Source organism: Corapipo altera, unplaced genomic scaffold (genome assembly GCF_003945725.1).
Source record: "Corapipo altera isolate COAL_440 unplaced genomic scaffold, ASM394572v1 59, whole genome shotgun sequence".
Classification (NCBI taxonomy): Eukaryota; Metazoa; Chordata; class Aves; order Passeriformes; family Pipridae; genus Corapipo; species Corapipo altera.
Window position 1 is genome coordinate 930,482 of NW_020884917.1, and position 22,500 is coordinate 952,981.

Here is a 22,500-nt window from a genome sequence, read left to right on the forward strand (position 1 = left end):
ACTGTGTAGCGAGAATTCTGACTAGAGGTGGCTCCTTGTATTTATTTACTGACTGTATAAATTAATAGATTATAATCTTGAAGTAATAATATATAGAGAAGCTGTGGAAGCCTTAAATTTATTTTTTCAGACAAATTTTTATTTTCTGTTGACTCACAGCCCGATTAGGTCCTCAGAGAACCATGCACTCTTCTAATGCAGAAGAGAGCCCCTGCTCCAAAAGAGTTGCATTGGGTTAAAATGTTGGTCGTTTCACAATGGTGAAAGGTAAAATCTTGAGGAAAATGTTACTTTTTCAACTTTTCTTTTAATGATATTCAGTACTCAGTGATATCTTTACAGATTTGTCTTAAAATGCCTATTTATACCTCTTACACAGTTCTCTGGAACTTTTGGGGGAAGATTTTCAGAATTAGAATTGTATTTTCAGTCTTCTGAAGCTATTTTCCTTCATCTGGTTACCTGGAATATTAATATGAATTTTCTGATTTATTTTTTTTTTCTTAATACTTCAGATCTATTCTAGTCGAGAACTTGAAGAAACGTTGAACAAAATCAGGGAAATTCTCTCAGATGACAAACATGATTGGGATCAACGAACTAATGCGGTAAACTTTTTATCTGGTTTCAGGTTTGGGTAGGTGTATTTCATAAAGCACAAGCAACCAGATATTTTAACGGTTTTGTCTTGAAGTAATTGCACTCCAGATAATTGACGAAATTTTCATTCTTAAACCTTGAATTTCTGTATGCTGAGTAAGTTTGAGCAAGTATTTTTAAAAAGCCAGAATACATTTTTGCTGATATTTAAGTGGAAGCTTTTCTGAAAGCCATCATATATATTTCAGTTCGGCATTTATGCAAAATTACATATTTTACAGGCTGACTGTTAGCATTAGTACCTCTTATGTGTGGCCATGATAAGTTTCACTTGCAGGATTAAAAAGTTTGTGTGTATCCAGCATTTATATTTTTTTACCAGGTTTATGGCATCTTAGCGTTCAGAAACAGGTATGTGAACAGAATTATGTCTTTCCGTATTTGAAGGCTAGTTTCTGAGATTTTTTTAGCTCTAGAATTTAAGTAATATAAATTTTTTACAGTTATTTTAATTACAACCATATATTTCAAAATTGCGCTTTAAAGACATGCCTGCATACATTTTTGCATCGTGAAGCTATTCCTTTTTTTTTTTTTTTTTTTAAATTTTGAAATGCATATTGCTAGTGTCCTAAACTAAATGCCTTTATCTTTTTAGCTGAAGAAAGTTCGATCCTTGCTTGTTGCTGGAGCTGCACAGTATGATGGGTTTTTCCAGCATTTACGGTTGTTGGATGGTGCTTTCAAGCTGTCGGCCAAGGATCTCAGATCCCAGGTGGTTAGGGAAGCGTGCATTACTGTAGCGTAAGTATGGTTCGTGTGCATTTGTGTGCCCTGCTGGATGCTAGTGGGAATTTGACTTAGAGGTACTTTATCAGTGTTGCAGGAAAGATTATCTTGGACTGCTGTACACTGTGACTGATGAAGAGTCAAGTCAGCATCTGAAGCCTTAGAGAAAAATAAATGGTTAAAGGAATTTGTTCTCATAGGTGATATATGTTGTTGATAATCCTGTAGCAGATTCTGTGTGAATAACAAGTCACCGTGGTTACACTGAGTACTTGATGCAAGTTAATACATGTTGCTGTGACTAATATTGAGGACCAGTCTTAGGATCTCTTACGCTTGGGTGATTGGCACAGAACTTTAATGGGACTGCTTGAAATAATAAAGTGAACTGGCCTGTAGTGCTTTGAACATCATGCATTTTGGTGAGGTAATGTCTTCCACAGAATCATAGAATGGTTTGGGTTGGAATGAACCTTAAAGATCATCTAGTTCCAACCCTTCTTTGTGGGCAGGGACACCTCACACTATAAAGGGTTGTTCAAAGCCCCATCCAGCCTGGCCTTGGACACTTCCAGGGTTGGGGCATCCACAATGTCTCTGGGCAAGAGAGATGTCCATTATAATTTTAGAAGCCATGGCTAAACTGAAATGGGATCTTCACCCTTAGCATCTTGCAGACTCCATTAAATTCAAAGGCGGAGAGGAAGGACAGAGTAGTCTTTCCCACTTCCATAATTTTTTTTCCCTCTGGAAAGGCATGAATGTAACAACTGATTTTCAGTTGCCATCTGAAACAAATACACCTCAGAGTCTACCATGGCTATTCTGATCTCCTGATTGAACAGACCAAGAGTTGTATGTTCCAACATACAGCTGTTCTTGCCAGGGAAATTAAGGCTTCCTAACATGCAGTCAGGAGTAGTGTAAAAGTACTGTGTAAATATTCTCATTCAGACCTAAGAGCCTGGAGTTTTTCTTGATCCCTAAAACTTAGATATATTTGATGTGTCATTTGCTGCCAGCTGCAAATTCTTCTTTTATAGTCTCTCTGCATGAAAAAAGTATTTGTTGTCACCCACGGACAGTTGAATTACTGTGATGTATGTGTTTGTATATTTGTTAAAATTGAGAACCTAACCTTTAATATACAAGGAAGTCAAATTTTATGGTTGACTAATTGTGATGAATTCAGTAGTTTTGCCTGCATTCAAAAGGCAAAAGAAACTAAAACAGTAAGTTATGTAAAATTTTAGATTTATATGTCTCTAAGTGTGTTAAAAACAGAAATACAATGATATTTTATGGGGATGTGAGAATTTAGGCTTCAAATTTTGGTATTTTTTCATTATGAAATCAAGTTAGTAATGTTTGGCTTTGTAATGTGTCTGCTAAGTAACAAAAATGTTCCACAAATCCTGCATTTGTGATGAGGTAAGGACGTGGAAATCACGAAATTGAGAAATTCTGTGTTGAAAGATAAATTTTTAAAATCCACTGTGAACTTTGTTATTTTAAGACTGAGAAGTTAGTTTCTGTTAACAGGTTGTGTTTCTTTTCCCGAAATAGCCACCTGTCAACTGTTCTGGGAAACAAGTTCGATCATGGCGCTGAAGCTATTGTGCCTACTCTTTTTAATCTGGTTCCCAACAGCGCCAAAGTGATGGCAACTTCTGGGTGCGCAGCCATCAGATTCATTATTCGGGTAGGTGTACCTCTCTCTCTTTGTTGGCTACGAATCGTCAAGTAGTGGCTCTTGGCAGAGATAATAACAATTCTGGTAATAACAACAACAGGCTTGTAAATCATTCTTCAGCAGAGAAGTGACATTTCTCGCAGGCGGACAAATATTATTTATCGATGAAACCAACTGGCAGCACTGTCATAGTAAAGTCGGAGGAATAGGTATGAAAAGCAAGTCTGTTTTCATGTTTGTTTTCTTTTTTCGGAGGTCTGTTAATTGTAAAAAGGCAGGTGTGTTTCAAAGGGTAACTGCTTTTAACTGATGTTTTAGGAAAGACAAAGTTAAGCTAGTACTTAGGAAGCTAGTGAGATAAAAAAAGAGATCTGAACAACAAAATAAAGCTATTTCTTTCTACACACACACCCCTCAAAAAAAAAAATCTGAAACCATGAAGTTAATGACAAAGTGTTGAAGAGGCCAGACACAGGTGGATCAATTCAGAAAGCACAAGTTTGTGAAAAAATAATCCAATAGAGATTTTAATCCTTGGGTTTAAGAACTTTCTAAGCTGAGTCCTTAAAGCTATAGCATATAGAAGAGAGGAGTGCTATATACTAGCTGGTTTTTGCTGTATGTTCCTTAAGCATTTTCTGCTGACTGGTGTTTGAGGCAAGATACTTAGATTTTTGCAACTTGTATTGATATTTTTGTGTTTCAGATGAAAGTGGGAGGTTGCCTGTAGTTTCCACATTAAAAGTTGTGGTGTTCTTAATGCTAGGCACTTAATGCTATTCACTATGATCTCATTGGTGGTTTTAGTTTTGTAAGTTGTTGGAAACCTAAGTGGTTTCATCACTCACACCTTTTATTGCCATCCTCAGTGTGTTTTGGAATCTGTACTTATTCTGTCTGTCTATGCCTTTAAGAATGTGCTTTGAGACTTCTGCATGCATGATCTTTGTATCAGCACTTGGAGTTAGATAAAATCCCTCAGCATTTCTTCCACAGACTCTTACACTGCACTGTGCGGTGACACAGAGTTGAGAGTTACGGAAGAAATACACCTTACACAGGATCATTAAAGTTATAAGAGAACAATACCGTTTGCAGTAGTCTTAGATGAGCTCAGGCATGTAAGAAACTAACTGTGTCTTGTTCAGAGGAGCACCAGAAAAGCAGCATGAAATAAAAATTCACCAGTTTTATTAAATCGGCTTTATTGGTTCAGTTCGGTTAGAAGACAAGCTTGCACATCAGCTATAGTGGCCCTGATTTTGTTTAAATTTCTGTTCTTAGCTGTAGTTTAACATACTGTCTTAGAGGCATAAAAGCAAGAAAATCCTCTCCATAGTGTTTAAATACCCAACCAATAAATGGCATATGTGAGGTGTTGGCAGAAAATTTGATTCAGTGGAAAAAGAAGTAAATATCAGAGTCAAACAGAAGTGCAGCCCCACACACCCTTGGACTTTTATCCTTTGGACTAAATGAGCGTTGATCTCAGGGTGTGTGTGATCAGTTGAATATTTAGAGCCCAAGCTATTGCTTGGAGTCAGTGTTTCGTTCAAAAACTACTACCAGAATCCAGGGACAACCAGTTCAGTTTCTGGTGCTTTAGTGTGTAACTGCAATGAGAGTGAGTCTACATAAAAAGAGAGATGTTGTATTATACTGGTGATCTTGAAGAGCTTCATCTCATCTTTGTGTCTTTATTGGATTTCATATTTCTTCTCCAGGTAGTTCTTAATGTAGTCCAATTTCTCTTTCTTCACTCTTACTAAATCAGGAAACCAATTTAAAAAAAAAAATAAGTGTGGGGGGTTGGGAAAGGAATCATGGAGAGATGGCATGATGGCAGAAAATCTTTTCCAGAAGGAGATAGGATTCATTTTAGTCAACTGAGCTGCAAAGTACTCTGGGAGGAAGCATGTATCATTACAGCCTCACAGAAGTAACAGATGAAATGTACAGTCTCTAAGCTGAATGAGAAAGCAAGCCTGAGGCTTTGATTTCTTTGCAAAACACTTTCTAGAAATTACAATGCCAGTAACTCCAAAGACTTGAAATGTACAGGTTTCTTCAGCTGTAAAAACATTTTATTTTTATCCCTGATATTGCCTCCTGTCCCTTTCTGGCAATAATATGCCTCTTTTCAATTTGTGAACTATGCAAAATGCAAACAAAGTCCCTAAAATCATGTTTAAAAGTGTATCAGTATGAACAAATGCAACTGTTAGGCTGTTCCACATTTTTGATTAATTCCTTCCTAATTCTAAAGTTGACAGTATTCTGTGAGCTGATCATTATCTCTCTGCTTTTATGGTGATTTGTGTGTTTGTATCCTGCAGGTATAACCTAAGGACAAAGCATGATACATGAAATAGTACTTTTTAAGCTGTTGTTTGTTTTTATTAGCCTACAGTTTCACACTGTATTGGGGAGTACTTTAAAAATTACCGTAGGTATTTAATAAAGGACTCAAGAAATTAACTGAAAATAGATTTGTTGAACCACGTTACTCTTACTTGGAATTAAGATATTAGTACTTTGTGCCTGCGATTAGTTAAGATAAGCTGAAGTAAGGCTGCTTTAATTCCGAATTCAAGTATTTCATTTGGATTTAATGTAGTTTATCTTATCTGCCTTAAGTGGTACTTCAGTAGTTTTCTTTTCCCATCAGAATGTTAGGTGTTTCCATATAGGTTATAAATATAAGCTTGCTTATGTTATGTGTCAATGCTTTTATTACTTTATTGACATATTTTGCATTAAAGGGAATTTGGTCTTTGTAGCACAAAATATATTGATCCCTAAAAGAATGCCCATAGTTTCAGGTTTATTGATTTACTTTTTGTTCCATAACTGATTTTTAAGACTGCTATTACTTTTTTTTTTCCTGTGGCAAAACTAGAATAACACCAACCTCCAATTCCTTTGAGACAGCTGCGTTTGAACCTTCATATATTACTTCTGACAGCAAAATATTGCGCATCATGATGTGATTGTTGATGGCATCGGAAGTGACTTTTGCTTGACCTTTTGGAAAAAAGTAGCTTTAATCAATTGGCGTGCTAGCAGCAGTCTGTTATTTAATAGTATTCTATGATTTAGTTTTGATAAGCATTTTATTATGTTGCTAATTCTCTTTGACTTAATTAGTACAGTACAAATTCAGAATTTAGAAATGCTTTTGTCATTAACTGCTTTGTCCTTTTTTCTTGTTAGCATACTCATGTGCCACGACTCATACCTTTAATAACAAGCAACTGTACCTCAAAATCAGTTGCAGTTAGAAGGTGAGTACCTTATAAATAAAAAGCAACAACTTTAATAATTTTCTAAAATATGGTTATCATATGTTGAAAATTAAAAGATTTGAAGATTTATGGCCGTTAACGCTGAATACACAAAATTGTTATCCAGAAAACTACCAAATTAATTTCAACCACTTGCCTCCACTTGCAGTGGCTTTACTGAGGAACATTAGACTGTAGGTGGCTTTGGTACTGTGAGCATCAGTAAAGGCAGTGTTTCCACACTGCTTTCATTCCTTTGGAAAGACAACAAAACACTAGATTGGCTGCAATAGTGAAAAGCCTTTCAGGGTTTCTTGCCCTGCCTTGCTGGTGTCCAAAGGATTTGAGCAGAATAAAAATAAAATCTGTCCCTGCAGAACAGGTCAAAGATGGTACATAACCAGAAAAAGTCACAGTTCCAGGCAACTGAGTCTACTAACTGTTTGAAAACTTATACACCTCCCTAATCTGTGTCAGTTTGATTTTTTTTCATCATAATGTAGCTTTAGACATAGTTTAAAGTATGCCTGTTGCTAATGGCTGTTTGCTAAATTGTCAAGATTTCCAAATTAATAATGTATATGGTTATATAACTTCATTTGTACAGTACCAGCAAATCTTTTGGAGTGCTTTCTATATGCAGAGCCCTGTACTAATGATCTCATGTTTTCCTTTATGCTACATGCTCAGTAATGACAGATGAAAGGATGGGAATAGTGTTTGGGACAGAAATACAGTGCTAGAGAAATATTATATTGTGTCTTTAAGTATTTATTTTTTATGTTAAGATTTTATACTCTGTACAGTTTTTTTAACTTGATTGAGTTTTGTCTGTTATTTTGGGGCTAATACAATTAACTTAGCATATGTGTAATAACATGACTTGAGCAGTGCATGGTTAATTGAACTACATCTATTATTTTGAAGCTTAAGATTAATTAACCTGCATATTTGTTTTCTCTACAGAATATTTTACTTTGCAATAAGCTGACCGGTGTCCTTCCTTACTTGAGAGATAAATGTACTTTTATTTCATTTATTTTCCTCAGGGGTAAAGAATAAAGTTAGTGTTTATTCCACAGCCACATTAGAGAAGTGAGTATTAATTATAACTTTTGTTCTGTCTTTATAGGCGCTCCTTTGAATTTTTAGACCTGTTGTTACAAGAGTGGCAAACACATTCATTAGAAAGGTATGGACCAGTATACTTTTTTCCCAAGAATGAACTGGTAATGCAATTTAAGACAAAAATATTGTCATTGAATCCTTTAATTGGATTATGTTCAGTGTTGGCCAACCTTTCGAGCATAGACAGCCTTTCTGGCACAACAGGTCACATGGCTCATTCGAGTGCCGGGGAAAGGAGAGCTGTATGCTCCAGCCTTGGCTTCCTCTTGCCCCCTCTCCTTACCCTCTGCCTCTTCTCCTGTACTGCATGTGAGCAGTGCATACACAGGTAAGCGTCTGTCTTTTCTCCTGGAAGGAGGAAACTTGTGTGTTTACCATAAAACAGAGCAAGCGAGATTAGGCTGGAGGGCTTTTTCTGGTGAGTAAGAGCATGCTGTAGCTTCTCTAGAGAGATGGGAAAATACTACGTGCATCAGTTCTGCAGGATGGTCACTGTAAACACGAAGTAAGAGCAAAGAGACTAAAGGGCATCCAGAGAAGGCTCTGAAGAGTTCGTCCAGCTCCATAGTCACATTTCTATTCCTCAGGGTGCTCCTGAGAAAGGGAGCAATGGGGGGGTTCATTTGATTTATGTTAAAGTTTCTAAAAAAAAAAAAAAAAACCAACCCCAAAAAAACCCCACACACAAAACCCAAAAAAACAGCTCCACCTTTCTCCTCCAAAAAACCTAACAAACCTCCCACCAAAAACTTACCTTGAATTAAAATTTGTTTATTGTCACAGTTTTGGTCAGATTTAGAATTCATAGGCCAAAAGCTTTCAGAGCCAAATTTCCAGTAAGAGAACTTGCTATTCTTAACTTTTCCCTTTTTCTTACTATTAATATAGTAGTGGAAAAAGCTTCTGCATTTCAGGAAAGCAGGTGTCTTAAAAAAGGGTATTTAAAATAATTTTTTAAGTGTGATAGGTGGGCATATGTCAGAAAAGTAGATTAAAATCCGTATGGATTGAAGGAGGAAGCTGACCTGAACCTGTACAGAAGGTACAGTTATGTTATCAGTGTGCTTAAGTGTTTGTTTACTGCATACCTTGGAAAGAACTACTATTACTTGGAGTAATGTTAATTGAATCTACCACTGAAAATGGATTTTGGAGTAGCAAAATAGCATGAAGAGTGTTTTTCTTCTAGGCATGCAGCTGTCTTGGTTGAAACAATCAAGAAGGGCATTCATGATGCTGATGCAGAAGCAAGAGTGGAGGCAAGAAAGTGAGTTTTGACTACATTTTCCTCTGAAAAATTGTATGTGTTAGATGAGTGGTAGAAGGCTCTAATCCAAGGTGAGCTGCTAACTATGGCTTGATAGAAGGACATAAGTTAGCTTGAAAATTGATGTTTCTGTTCTTCAATTACTATTTCGTTTCTTTTGCAAAAGACATTCTGAAAGCTGAGTCAGTCAATACTGTTGTGCAGCATTTGATGATTTTACTGAAACAGGAGTTACAAAGGCTGATATTGCTGCATAATCATTCTTCACCCACTGATTAAGCACTTTGACTAGCTAGAAGGTCAGAAAAGAATTCCTTTAGCTTCTCCACAGGACTGTTAAGTGAATGTGAGAAGTTCAGAAGACAGACTTAAGTTATTTTGAAAAGATGAATTTAGTCAATGTAGCTGTTTTCTTTTATGATTTGATGAGCAGTATTGTATACATTATATATTTTCAGTCTGAGTTCCTTTCCCTCCCATCCATGGTTCATTCTGTAATCTTTACTTCCTGACTCCACACTTTAAAGACAACACAGAGCATTTACATGTGGTTATTCTCTTTTGCAGGGCTTATATTGGTCTTAGAAATCACTTTCCTAGTGAAGCTGAGACTCTGTACAATTCTCTGGAACCACCCTATCAAAGAAGCCTTCAGACGTACTTGAAGAATTCTGGCAGTATAGCATCTCTCCCTCAGTCAGACAGGTCATCCTCCAGCTCACAGGAGAGCCTCAAGTAAGAGACATGTAACTGTTTGTGAGCCAATAAACAAATGCAAATTGTTCCTCAAGAGCAAATGAACCAGGTTCCTGTTATATACACGAAAGCTCCAATTTCATTTTGTCACTTCTAATTTTTTTATTGTGTTTTGCTATGTGACAGTATTACCCCAGCAAGGTGAAAAATAAGGGCAGTCATTAACTGGATTTTAGCAGGTTGTTCTTATATGTATTTATTGTTTAGCAACCTCTGTTAACACAGAATATTTTCAAGGTTTACATATTAATGTCTGGCATTCTGGTGCAATGAATAAATCTAGGAAAGGTATAATGGTGTTCCTCCTATTTTATCCCTTTTTACTGGCAAGCTTGAGAAAGGGACATCAACAGTGAAATTCATTCAGATTGCAGATCATTTCTTTTTCCTTGTCTTCACAGTTCTGAATATGTATTTAGCAGTAGTTTGCAGCTATTCTAGTTAGTAGAGGATGGGGTCTGTGCTGCAGTCAGTGGTGTATTAAAATGCGTAGACATTCTTGAGCTGAATAAATTAAAGTTTGCTTGGATACCAATAGCAAAAGAAATCTACTGCCCTTTTAGTAAGAATGTGAAGTAGTAATAGTATGTGGTGATTTTTTTTCCTTTAAATTCTAGAGAGCTTCCTCAAAGTATTAAAACCTGTTAAGATTTCAATTCAGATGTTTCATTACCAAAGCCAGAGAACTTTTCTGCTCACTTTTGACTTGAAAGCAAAGACTGCTTCTGGCATATTTAAGTTAATTTTTTTTCTCCCTTTCCTATGATACTCGTAATTATAAAAAACGTTTTAAAAAATAGTCTGTGATGTAAGCTGTTGCTAGCACTTCTTTGGCCACGAAGAAATGTTTATTCAGAGATTAAATGTTCTTCTTTAAATTAATCTATATTCCCTATCTGAAAATCAATGTGCAGTTAATGAGTTGCTAGTAATAAACTGTTAAAAACTAAATTACAGGGAAATTAGAATCTTAAAATACTCTTAAATCTTCAAGTATTGGTTCCTATATTGCAAGACATGTAAGTACTGCACTACAGAAAGTGAGTAGTAATATAAGAAATGAACAGAAGAGATTATGCTATTAAAAATTACTTACATTTTAATTGATTTTTCACTGATTTTGCATTCAGATGGATGTTATTTTTATCTTATTACTCAGAATTTTATTTCTGGCTTTTAATATAGATACTGAATTCCCCCTGTGTAGACTAACTTAGGAAATATGGGAATGGTTTTCCTGAAAGTGTGATCCTCTGGGATTTTTGAACCTCTGAACTTACAGGTCTTACAGATCATTGATCCAAAATGGTTTTAAAGAGGATGATGGCATGAGAGAAATGTGGTGACTTGTGCCTATCTATATCAAACAGTTTATAAAATGTTGTTCGCAGTGGTGACAGTTGTCTGGGACTTCTGTTTGGAGCAAGCTGTAAGATCAGGATGCACCCAGGAGTTCTACCTTGGCCTCTTCAACTTATTTGCATCAGAATAGCCTTAAAACACTAGCTAATAATGTCAGAAAAGCAGATTTATTCATAATCAGCTGCAAATACATGATCTTCTGTGAGGAGATAGGTAATGGTGCTGACCTCTGTATTATCCTTGAGCACCTGAGCTGGTAACTGGGATAAATATTAGGCATAACTGGGATAAATATTAGGCATAACTGAGCTGGTAACTGGGATAAATGCCGTATTAGGCATCTCTTTTTTCTCTGCTCTTAGGTTTAAAAGTGTAGAGAGGGATTATTTTTACTAAAGCTGTGACTCTGACTCAGTTTATAATTTGACTACTGATGAAATATTCAACTATTTCAGCAAACACAAACCTTCAGGTACTCAATCAATGAATAAACTATCATACTTTCTTCTAGTAGTCTTTTGCTTTTCCCTGGTCCCTCTGGCTGCATTTTACCCTCCGAACCAGGCCGAAGGATGCGCTCGCAGTTAAACTTGAGTAGGCAAAATGGTTTTGCTTGTTTTTGCAATAAAAAGGAAATTAAGAGAAAACACAGAGAAAAAGACATGGGATTTTTCTCCTTTTGTAGATTGTAGAGACCTCTAACATTTGAAGAGGGGAAATGGAGTCTAGCTGCTTGGAAGTTTCAACTTTTCCCTTTTTAATTTGTAACTCAATTCTTGAGACATACAGGACTGGAGGAGGCTTATGAGTTGTACATCTTTTTTTTCTTGTTACTGCAAACACCACTTCATTTCTGTTGTAAATAAAGCTTTTTGGTTAGTTTCCCCTATTTTTGTTTAACAGCTGATTTGTAAGGTTGTACTGACTATCTTAAATGTTTCTGTGACCAAGCCTGTAATACCTGAACTTTAGCAGAGTGTGCCTGTGAGTAAGTGAATGATGAGTGCTTTATGATGAAGATGTAATTTTGCATAAAGGATGATTCTGTTTTTCTTGTCATTCTGTATTTAAAATGTTTATCTAAAGTATGCTGAGAAGGTTGAAGGGGAGAAAAAACAGAAGATTTTTTTTTTCTCTCTTTTTTTGTTGACTTTTGGATCTGATACATGCAACTTACTTATTGGGTTTATGGACTTTTTTCAGTCGACCTCTGTCTTCTAAATGGTCTGCAGCCAGTCCAGCAAGTTTTGCAGGCAGAGGTAAGGTGGTAGCATTATGGTGTAGTGTATAGTAATTGATCTTTATATTCTTAAAATTAAAAGTTCTAAATGCAGCTTAAAATTTTACTGTCTGAGGATTTACCCTGTTTCCAAGTTAAATAATGGTATGTGTTGCTACAAACTGTACCTGGGGCTAGTAGTGCCTCACACTCGCTTCGCATTTTATGTAGTTTCAGTTGCTGCAAATATAAGACATAATTTGTTATTAATTGATCATCTCTCCTGGAGTTTTGTCATGGAACAGTCACTCTCAAAGAAACAAAGCATTATTCTTTGGTCTGTTCATGATTATAAGTCTTACATCAATTGGAAATAAAAGACTCATTGTCCCTTTCATCTGTTCCCGTGTAGCTGTTGCTCTTTATTAAAAAAAAAAAAAAAAAAAAAAAAAACAAACCACATATTTGTGATTCAAAGAATTTAATTTTGTCTTGAGTTTTCATAATTTAATAACTTCAGTCCTCTTTTCACTGTGTCTTAGTAACTCCTTGCGGAGTAAGTCATTGAGCTGCTTTTTACAAATGGCCTGTAATTGAGAGTGCTTGTTTTTTGGATACTGAAACTGTGAAGGGGAGTCAAGTTTTGAAGACCTAAAACAATGGTTAAAATTAATTGAAGCAAGTAGTTGAAATTCAGTAAATAATAGTAGGAGAATACGAAAGTACAGAACATTAGATCCTAAAGCATTTTAGAGTATGCAGTCAGCTTGCCTGGGGCTTTGTCTTAGCTGAAGTGTGGGAATATTTTCTTCAGTAACTCAGGGGATGCTGTGAACTTTCTTATGTTTGTGAAGCATTTACTAATGTAATAAATGGCATAATTGTTCATTTGTACTATGGAGGGAACACACAGTTGCATTAAATAATGCTAAAATTTCATGCAGAATGAAGATAAGTGCTTACTGTAAAACAGACTGTCCTTTATATGCATTTCATGGCAACACCTGGTCTAGTTTGCTTTTTACTCTCTGTAATTACTTGGTTTCTTAACTTCACTTAAACATTTTACATAGTTTTCTCTGCTTTCTGCAAGTATGTTGTGATAGTAGAATATGTTAGCCTTTTACATGTAATTTTTTTGGTTGGTTGGTTTTTTTGCTAGTTTCAGGCAGCAGCAAGGGTGTTCCAAGCCCCGGAACCCTGCAGAGGTCTCGCAGCGACATCGACGTCAACGCCGCCGCAGGCGCGAAGGCCCGGCACGCTGCTGGACAGACAGCTGGAGCTGGGCGCTTGTCAGCTGCTGGTCTGCCTCCAGGATCCTATGCTTCCCTAGGTAAGGGGAACATCTTCACTCTGCTGGGAGATATTCTGTGAGGTTTTTGGTCAAAAAAGTTACAGCACGAGACTTACGTGTTCGAAAAATTGTTGTCATTTTTAGTGGTATGGGAGTGTGGCGAAAGAGATGATGTTCTGAAGTAAGTTACGGACTTTGCTAGATGTTTTATTTTTCTTGTTCTGGAACATTGCCAATGCAAAGAATGTGTTCATACTATGTTCCTTAAATGTCTTAATCTTGAATTAATACTAAGTACCTTTACTTAACAGCATATGATGATCATGATTTTTTTGTTTCTGAAAACAGTAGGGAAATGAGCATCAGGGCTCTTGATTTTCCATTTTTCTCAGCTCTTTAGCTGACTGTTTTACAACAAGGCTAAAGAAACATCCTGGCAGGAAATGTTTTACAGAAGTGTTTTACGTGATAATATACAACATGGAGTTCATAGATTTCTTTCTGAGGATGTTGGTGGAACTATGTGTGTATGTTTTATATAGGTGACAGTCTTGATTGATAGGAATGCTTGCTATTAAACATAGAAAGTGCTAGAAGTTAAAAGAATGCAAAAAAGAATTTGATAGTGTTGGTGGTGTAGATGATAGAATCTCCACTAAGTGGGGACAGTAAAGGAATATGGGCATATTTTTGTTCTTTTTAGGTTATCTGTGCTGTAGGGATGGTAATGGGGGACGCAAGGTTCAATGTTCACAGAACTGTTGTTTTTCTTCTCAGCTTACGTGCCAGCTAGATCACCAGGGAGACATGTTCTAATGTCAGTATGGCCATAGGTGATCACAAAAGACAAAGAAACTGTGTAGTTCTTCTGATTTACCTTGTGTTTGGGGAGCTGGTAGCACATAGGCAGGCTATGGTTTTCAAAGGTTTTGGTTGTGCTTTCTAAAATAAAAATTTAATTTAAAGACTATTTCAAATGAATTGATTCTTTTCATCGGGGCCTACCTGAAATGGTTTGAACAGCACTGATTTTAGTGTTAATTTTGTGAGTGTGAGTATTCCTGAGTTAAAGTAGTACTTCCCTCTTGGAATAGCGATTTTGGGTGTGGGCTCCCTCTGGTGCCCACAGAAGGGGCAGCAGAACATGCTGGGTAGCAGGTGGATGCCAACGTTAGGCTGCTTGATGGAGGGCACATGCCTCTGGTTCCCTAGAGAAGTTTTGGGTTCCCCATCTCTGGCAGTGTTCAAGGCTAGACTGGATGGGGCTTGGAGCAGACTGCTGTAGTGGAAGATGTCCTGCCCATGGCAGGGACCAAATGATCTCTAAAGTCCCTTCCGAACCAAACCATGGGAACTCTCAGTTCCTCCTAACATAATGCCTAAAAACCTGAAATATGTGGGGTGATTATTTTCCAAGATCTCAGTATTGCCTGGTCTGTTTTGCTGTGCAGCAGGACAGATTTTGAACCTCAGACAAAGCTGGAGTTCAGCTGCTGTCAGAAGTAAAAGCTGCACAGAGCATAGTGGCAGAAGGGAAAACAAAGTCAGATGGAAAACGAGAGAAATCTTGCTTTGTTAATCTGTCTTCTTCATGCTGCTGAAATGAAGGGACTACTTTGATCTTAAGAGTTTCACAGAAAATTAGCTCTTGGTTAGACTATTGGTTTGCTTTAGAACATTTTAAGGAGTATGTGATTCATGCCCAGACTTATGTAAGCAAGGGTTGAGAAGGGCACAGGGGTTTTCAGTGAAGTAAACAGTGGTGGTTCTATGCAGGAAAATATCAGAAATAAAGAAATGGCTTATCTATGTAGTTTAGAGATTTGTTGAGTTAGAGTGGACAAGACGAATAATAAGCAATATTCTTGGGAAGGATTCGGGTTGCTGGAAAGCTTTACCTTGCTACCAAGTGCAGTCACTTTTGGAGAATAGTGTAATGGTTGTTCGAAATGGCAAAATAACATAATACTGGCAGTGTCTAGTAAAGTCAAATCCTAGAGCAGGCAGTGTAGGGGCAGCAGTAGCCAAGGAGACCAAGGTTTGTTTGCAGTCACAGAAGCAGTACTGCTTCACTGATCTTGGCCGAGTCTCCCAACAGTTTTTGCACTGTGGTAAGGTAGTTTAAATGGCACATATCTGTCCACTCTTCCCCATGTAGAGAGTGTGACTGTTGTTTGTTTAGCTGTGGATGGACCATGGAATCCACTTCAAAATATTGTTTATTCCTAATTGTCAAAAGGTAACCTTAAAATGAATGGAGTATGAATCCAAGCAAGTGCCACGTTTCAGAAGATGGGCTAATTTGTAAACTTCTCACCTCTGCTCATTTTAAGTGGCTTGTTTGTACTAGCCCAAATATGTGAAGTTAAATGACAGAATTTTGAAGATAATGCTGACAAAAGGTCTGGAAAATGTTACTATATTTCCGTAATGCTTTCCACATCTCTCAGGTGTTGCAATGAGTACCAAAATAAATAACATTGTCTCCTAGAGTTTGAATTATTTTCACCCTTACTTGCAGAGAAACATCCACCTTTTGCTTAAACAGCTACCAAATTCAAAGCCTCAGAGGGCCACAAGTTTATGAGCATAGTAATCTATAATTATCTCCAACCACCTCTTCCCTTTTTATTATTGATAGAAGAAGTCTTGCTTATGATTTTTTTAAAAGACTATTCTAGAAGCAGGAGAACATTCTCTGGTTATTTTAAATGTTGGCTGTCTCGGACATCCTTAAGTATTAATGTCCTTGTTGAGGAGGAGGCTTGAGCTGTAATTATATATGTCTCATGCTAAATATTTTAATTTTGATTGTTACTGTCAGAATATTTATGCATTACCTTCCAGCTGAACTGGTAAATATTTAATGCTTTTAAACCAGAGTGAAACTTTGTCCCATTTGTCCTCTGTCTTAACTGTGGTATTTTTTTCCCTCCTGTCCCTTACCACAGGTGGGACTTCATGCTCAGTAGCAAATTTCATAAGAAATATAAATGTTGTCAATAATGATATAAATATGTACTGATGCTTCAGTAACTGTTTACACCAAGCATCAAAGCATTTTTAAATGTTTTACTGTAAGGGTTTTCTCAAATCTGGGTAATACAGGGAGATTCAATATCCCTCTCCAAGGTGCTCCTACCCTATTTTGTAATTTTGTACCTCGGACTGAGAGAAACCAACTTTACTTAAGTTAGCTTATACATGCATGAATCAGATAAACATGTCTGCTGTATTTAATATTAATGTATTTTCCTTAATTAATGTTTTATGACTCTGCTGTGAACACCTTTATGCTAACACACTAAGTTTTCCATGTTTCTTTGCCTGCTTTTTCAACAAAGAGGATACTTCTGACAAGATGGATGGTAAGAAATTGTTTAGTCTGTCCTCTAATTCTATTAAATATTTAATAAAGTGGTTTTTATGTAAAAGTATTGATGTTTAATATATTTGTCTGTTCATTAACAAATTACTATGCTGTTTTCATTAACCCCTGTGTAATCTTGATGTCTCACTGTATGTGTTATTGCTGTATTTGTCGATGTTGTGAATGTTTGATCTGTACAGCAACAGAAACTTTATCAGAAATTGGGCATTACTCCTGTTTTTTGAAAGAAGCTCAATTAACTACAGAGCAATTCTGTAATCAATACATGCTGCTTTTTAACTAGTCTGGTTCCAACATGTTTCATAGTTCAACATGTAAAGTCAATTTTTTTTCACTTGCCAGAACAGCACTGGGAGAGAAGATGCTTGACCACATAACTGAGGATTAAAAAAAATAATACTAAACTCTTCTCTGTAAAAATCTACTCTACCTATATAATTTAAGTGCTTGTAAATCATGTAATTCAATTAAAGAATCATTTGTGAAGACCTACCTGTTAAAATAGGTTACCAAGTCTTCCACCTTGCCAAGTTTTAGTGCTTACTTTTTCTTATTTCGCCCTATTATAAACACATGGAGGGACTGCAAAGCAGTTGAGAATCAGGCTTCTCATAGCAGTTTTCTGTTTCAGGTGTGAGCAAATAATGCTTCACATATAATGCCCCACCAGCTTCTGAGCTGATTGATGCTCAGAGTCCCAGCTGGATGCCCAAAGATTCTAGTTCTAATTTATTGCTTGGGGGCAACTTAACAAGCACTTTAAAAGTTTGTGCAGACACTAGTTTGCTGCTTACTTCGTAGTTCATGTTTATTAACAGTATTAACAGGTACATGTTTTGAAGAATGAGTAGTTTACTGGAAGCAAAGCAGGTAATATTTTTCATAGAAATGAAAACACTAAGAAGGTAGATCTCTAGAACCCAGAATTCTGAATAATTTTAAAGCACAGATGTTTTTTGAAAGAATTTGAGCCATTTTTGAGCACTGAAGATGGCAAGCCTACTTCAGTAAAATGAGGAGGGGTTTACAGGAATAGTGTCTCTATCACTTAATTCCTCATCGTATTTCCTTATCTTGCATGTAATAGGATTTATTTATAACTGTTTGTGCTAAACAATCTTGAGCTTTTGCACATTGTCACTGGCACCTTAGGACCATGTGTGCAGGCTTTTTCTTTAGTAGCCACAGCTCATGATTTTGTACATATATCTATTTAAAAGTAGTAGGGGAAATGCTACACAATTGATCAGAATAACAGGGATTTTTGTTTTCTAAAGGGTATCTGTAGATATGATGTGCAAGATGGAATGGACACAGCTTTGTTCTCCAGCTGTAGTTGTTGGCTATAGCTGTTCTGATCTAACCCACCACCAGGAGGGTGGGTTAGATCATTTTTCCTTTTCCTGCTAACCTTGTCCACATGTTTTTATTACTTCTTTCATTAGTACCTTGTAATATTCCATTATAAGTCACTGTAGGTGAACAAACTCCATGAAACTGATTTCATAAAACTGTATAATGTTCTGTTATTTAGCTTTTGGAGCTACTAGTAAGCCTTTAGCCACCCTTGTGTGGTAGCACAAGGGTCATTGAGGAAGGAGAAACAGAACCACCCCTTCTAGGAACAGTTATCTGTTAGCCTGGCTTAGGTGTTACATAAAATCTGCCTTTCAAGATCCAGCTCTGGAAGAATGTTGGATTTGGAGGGGGAGTTCAGGGTTTGGGGGGTTGGCTGTATGGTTTTTTGGCTTTTTTTTTTTTTTTTTTTTTTTTTAACAAATTGGCAAATTTGATCTGGAAAACTTTGAGGCAGTCCTACATACGTATTACTCTAACTGATTTTTGTGAAGAAGCACTGAAATTTACACTGAACTAATTTTTTATAGGAATTTTTAAAAAAATACTGCCTTGAAGATACTGTAACTTGAGAAAGCCATAGCCACATTTGCTGAGAAAGTTAAGTTTAGGCTAGCCAAAGACACTAACAGCTGTTTTCATCATTGTATTTTCTTACAAGGTAGAAATAGCAGAGTGTGAAAACAAAAACTGAAGTACTCTTTGATTTTTTTGCAGGGCATTTAATATTTTTATGTATATTTTATTCCATAATGAGATTTGTTTCAAAGTAACTTAGAGAAGGGAAGGCCTGCTGATTAGGCAGCTTGCCATCAATTCCTAGGTGTTGATGTCAGGAAAAAGACCTGTCTGACCCTCCTTTTGTCAAAATCAAGCCTTGTTAAGCTCGGCATACTTGTTCAAGTGTTTTCTGGTTTCAGCAAGCTTATATTCCTTTCAATTCTCTGAGCAAAATTTGATTTTGTGCGTGTAGATCTTCCGAATAATCATGGGCTTAATTCAGAAAAATCCTCCTGGCTGGCAGTTCCTATCAAATTATCACTGTCCAGTGTGGGAAACACTGTCTTTGTGTTTTTCTCTGAGGCTATGTATAATAGTATGGTTTATATTTTCAGAAGAGCTTGCACTTTGTATTTTTATTGTCTGTTTTGATCTGTTGTGTCATTTTGTTGACTTATCTCATAAATGTAATTTTTTTCTATCGATTGTTTTTGTGTGTGGTTTTGTAACAAGTTTGGAAGACAGTACTGTGTATAGTGTTCTTGTAAATCCCTGACAGTGTAGTGTGGATATTTCTTGATAATTTTGCTTCCGTTCAATTATGGAGTTGCAACGCAAAAGCTTTAATTGTCTTGACTTGATTAAAATTTGTCAAGATTCCTAAGACTAATCTCAAAGAGGAATTTGAGAGACACAGTATTGTTTGGAATATCATGTATTTTATTATTTTTCCTGTTTAGGAACAGCTTCTGAAGATGGTAAGAAAATATTTTGTTAGACGAGCTAATATTTTCAGCTTCATATTTTCATTGATACAAATTAAGCTTTGAAAGTAGAATATGGTCTTTCTGGGGCTTTGTGGAGTTTCATAACAGACAGCTTTTGCATCTAATACTTGGTTGTCATGTAGTATTTTTAAAATTCTTTTGCTTTTATTTTATTTCTCAAGTAATTTTCATCTGCAGTCTAAGTCTCATTGCTTAACATTTCTGGTGTCAAAGCGTAGGGGCTTTATAATTTTGCATTTGTTTTTTTAAAGCAAATCTCGTCTCAGACTATTTCATCAAATGTGTTCGTGCTCTGGGAAGCAGGTGCTACTATTCTTCATCTCTTCTAGACTTGGGAGCTAATTTTCAGTATGCTATTAACATTTAAACCTGTCATTAGTGAATGGAATGTAGAGACTCCAAATGAGTTAACAGTTCATTTGCCTCACAGACACAAACTGGTTTATTTTACGTTGATAAAATTGAACCAGGTTCCAAGTGATAATTTAACATACTATTGAAATAGTGGCACTCTGTATTCCTACGTTTTTGGGCCAAGTCCTCAATGGAGTTACATGCCTTGCAGCCTCACAACACTCAGTGGGAAAACATTGCCATTGCACGGGGATAACTAGTAGAGTTTGGACTAGTCAATTTAACCATTATTGCTGGCGTATTGTTTTCTAATAGCTTAGTGAATAACCTCCTTTATCCTGATTCTCTTCTTATAGACTCTCATCTATGGCTATTCCCTCTACTTGGATGAATAATATTAACTTGGTTGGTCTCCAAATTCTGCTGTGGAAAGCCTAAAGAGGCTAGAAATAAATAATAGTCTGTGTACTTAATTTCTCTGTCCAATATTGACTCTGCAGGTCTAGAAAATATTTTAATTATACTGGGTTTAAAAGTGGACTACTTGTTGAGCTAGATCCACCCTGTACAGACTTTTGGGATTTTGTTCTTGCAACTTAGGAGAATTACAGTTATCATGGGTTTGGTTTTGATTTCATTTTTCTGTTGTTTGAGAGGTTGACTTAGGAAATGTGGTACACAACTCCACTGTTTTCTTCTGTGAATGATCTTTCAGTTACCTATAATTCATCCAACTGGGGTCTTCCTTCTTTTGTAATTCCACTGTACATGCTGAATGATTTGAGGAACATGACTAACAATGCAGAAAGCTTTAACCCAAACCCAAGAGGGTTTGGCATTTGAGAGAGAAGGGAATCTATTGTTTTATTTCTAGATAGTCAGTTTAACCTGTGTCTTCCTTGGTTCTTTTATCTGCTTAGGACAGTAGTATTTCTTTATATCATGTTGTTGCTGAGAAGTACTGAAGTGTACTTAGACTTTGCAAAATGCTGTAAAAGGTTTGATAAATCCTTCAGGACTCTATATGACCACGGCCAGGAAAACAGTAGAATCTTCAGTAATAGAAAAACTGATATTCAGATTCTAAAAAGAGGAGCGAAGTTAGGAAGAAAACTCAGAATTCAATTCGAAAAGGGTCAGCATAATTTCTGTAGTTTTATGACAGCAAAAGTAGAATTACAACAAGTAATCTTGAGAAGACTGTACCTGATAGAACCACATTAGCATTTGCATTGCCTATAGTGTTTAATAAACTTCCTTTTTTTTTAATGTAATCAACCTATTTATGTAGGAAGAAAGAACTAGCTAGCTAGATCAGAGTGGTAAAGGGATAATGTTTACTGAAACATGTAGCATGAGAGGAGAAGTATTAACTATTAAATCCTTCAAGGTGTTCAAATTTCTACTAATTATCCCAAGTGAATTTTCACCAATTGAGTTACATTGCGCTTATTTAATCTGAAGAAACTTAATAAAATATTAGTACATGCTGCTGTTGCTTTGTTTTTTACATAACTGTGAAAAACTGATTTAATGCCATTTTTTCTTTATAGGTCGTGTACGAACAAAGCTTTCAACCCCTTCTGTTGGTATTGGAAATTCTAAAACAGATTCCAGAGGACGGAGTAGAACCAAAGTGGTGTCACAATCTCAGCGTATGTATTTTCTATTTGTCAGTTATACCTGATAAAGAGGCCAAATACTTAAGCATATATTCATTGACCAATGGCTACAGTCAAAGTTAATTTTAAAAAGAAAAGCTACATACTGAGTTGTTGTTCTGTGCCTTAGGTTCATCATCGCCAGACCAAAATGAAGGTATTTTTTTCAGTGTTTTGGGTCAGTGGTATTTGCATGCTTTCCTAATTCATGTTGTTTTTCTCTGGACATAATACTAGGTTGGGTCTTAGTTTACCAATTAAATTAGATAATGTAACAGGAAGTGAAATCTACCCTTAAATTCTGTCTTCAATTATAACTTCTCAACATTCTTTTCCCCCCCTCTTCTGACCTCCCCAACACAAAAGACCGGTAAACTTAAATATGGACAAGTAATGTAGCAGAATATATAGGCTGAATGGTATCCTCAACATTACCTGTAAAACCTAATTTTTCATTTTTAAATAAGTCTACATTTTTTCCAGAAATACCCATTTTCACTTGAAGCTAGGCACTGCCCTAGCAATTTTTTCTTTTTATCACAGCTATTACCTTTACTTCAGACTACTAAACGTTCACTTTACAGTCAGCTACTTCGCTTATGTTGAGTCAAAGGGTTAAACCAACCGATTTAATGTGTGTCAGCTAATCCACAGTAATTTTCTGTGTGTTTAGTAACCAAAACAGATGCGACATTTCACATCTAGCCAAGCGCTCTGTCAGTAATTAAAAAGACCTGATTACCTCACATTCTTTGGCACTATCTGACCTACAGCAATTTGTCCACAGATCTGATGTCTCCAACAGACATTTTCTGACTAAGCTCTGTAGCATTTTCAG

At 36.3% G+C, this 22,500-nt stretch overlaps 1 protein-coding gene across 38 annotated transcripts in view; it reads left to right on the forward strand.

Moving 5' to 3' along the window:
• CLASP2 (cytoplasmic linker associated protein 2) overlaps window positions 1–22,500 on the forward strand; it is a 151,358-nt gene that overhangs the window by 83,289 nt on the left and 45,569 nt on the right. For 19 of the 38 annotated variants that reach the window (XM_027655814.1, XM_027655798.1, XM_027655796.1 and 16 more), the window contains 13 exons: window positions 516–608; window positions 1,259–1,404; window positions 2,956–3,091; window positions 6,296–6,366; window positions 7,499–7,558; window positions 8,684–8,761; window positions 9,329–9,496; window positions 12,083–12,138; window positions 13,261–13,431; window positions 16,737–16,760; window positions 19,600–19,617; window positions 21,555–21,656; window positions 21,793–21,819. In XM_027655814.1, the coding sequence (XP_027511615.1) occupies window positions 516–608; window positions 1,259–1,404; window positions 2,956–3,091; window positions 6,296–6,366; window positions 7,499–7,558; window positions 8,684–8,761; window positions 9,329–9,496; window positions 12,083–12,138; window positions 13,261–13,431; window positions 16,737–16,760; window positions 19,600–19,617; window positions 21,555–21,656; window positions 21,793–21,819 (1,150 nt within the window). The remainder of the gene's footprint in view (window positions 1–515; window positions 609–1,258; window positions 1,405–2,955; window positions 3,092–6,295; window positions 6,367–7,498; window positions 7,559–8,683; window positions 8,762–9,328; window positions 9,497–12,082; window positions 12,139–13,260; window positions 13,432–16,736; window positions 16,761–19,599; window positions 19,618–21,554; window positions 21,657–21,792; window positions 21,820–22,500) is intronic. The other 19 variants (XM_027655804.1, XM_027655806.1, XM_027655807.1 and 16 more) reach the window with 5 other exon arrangements.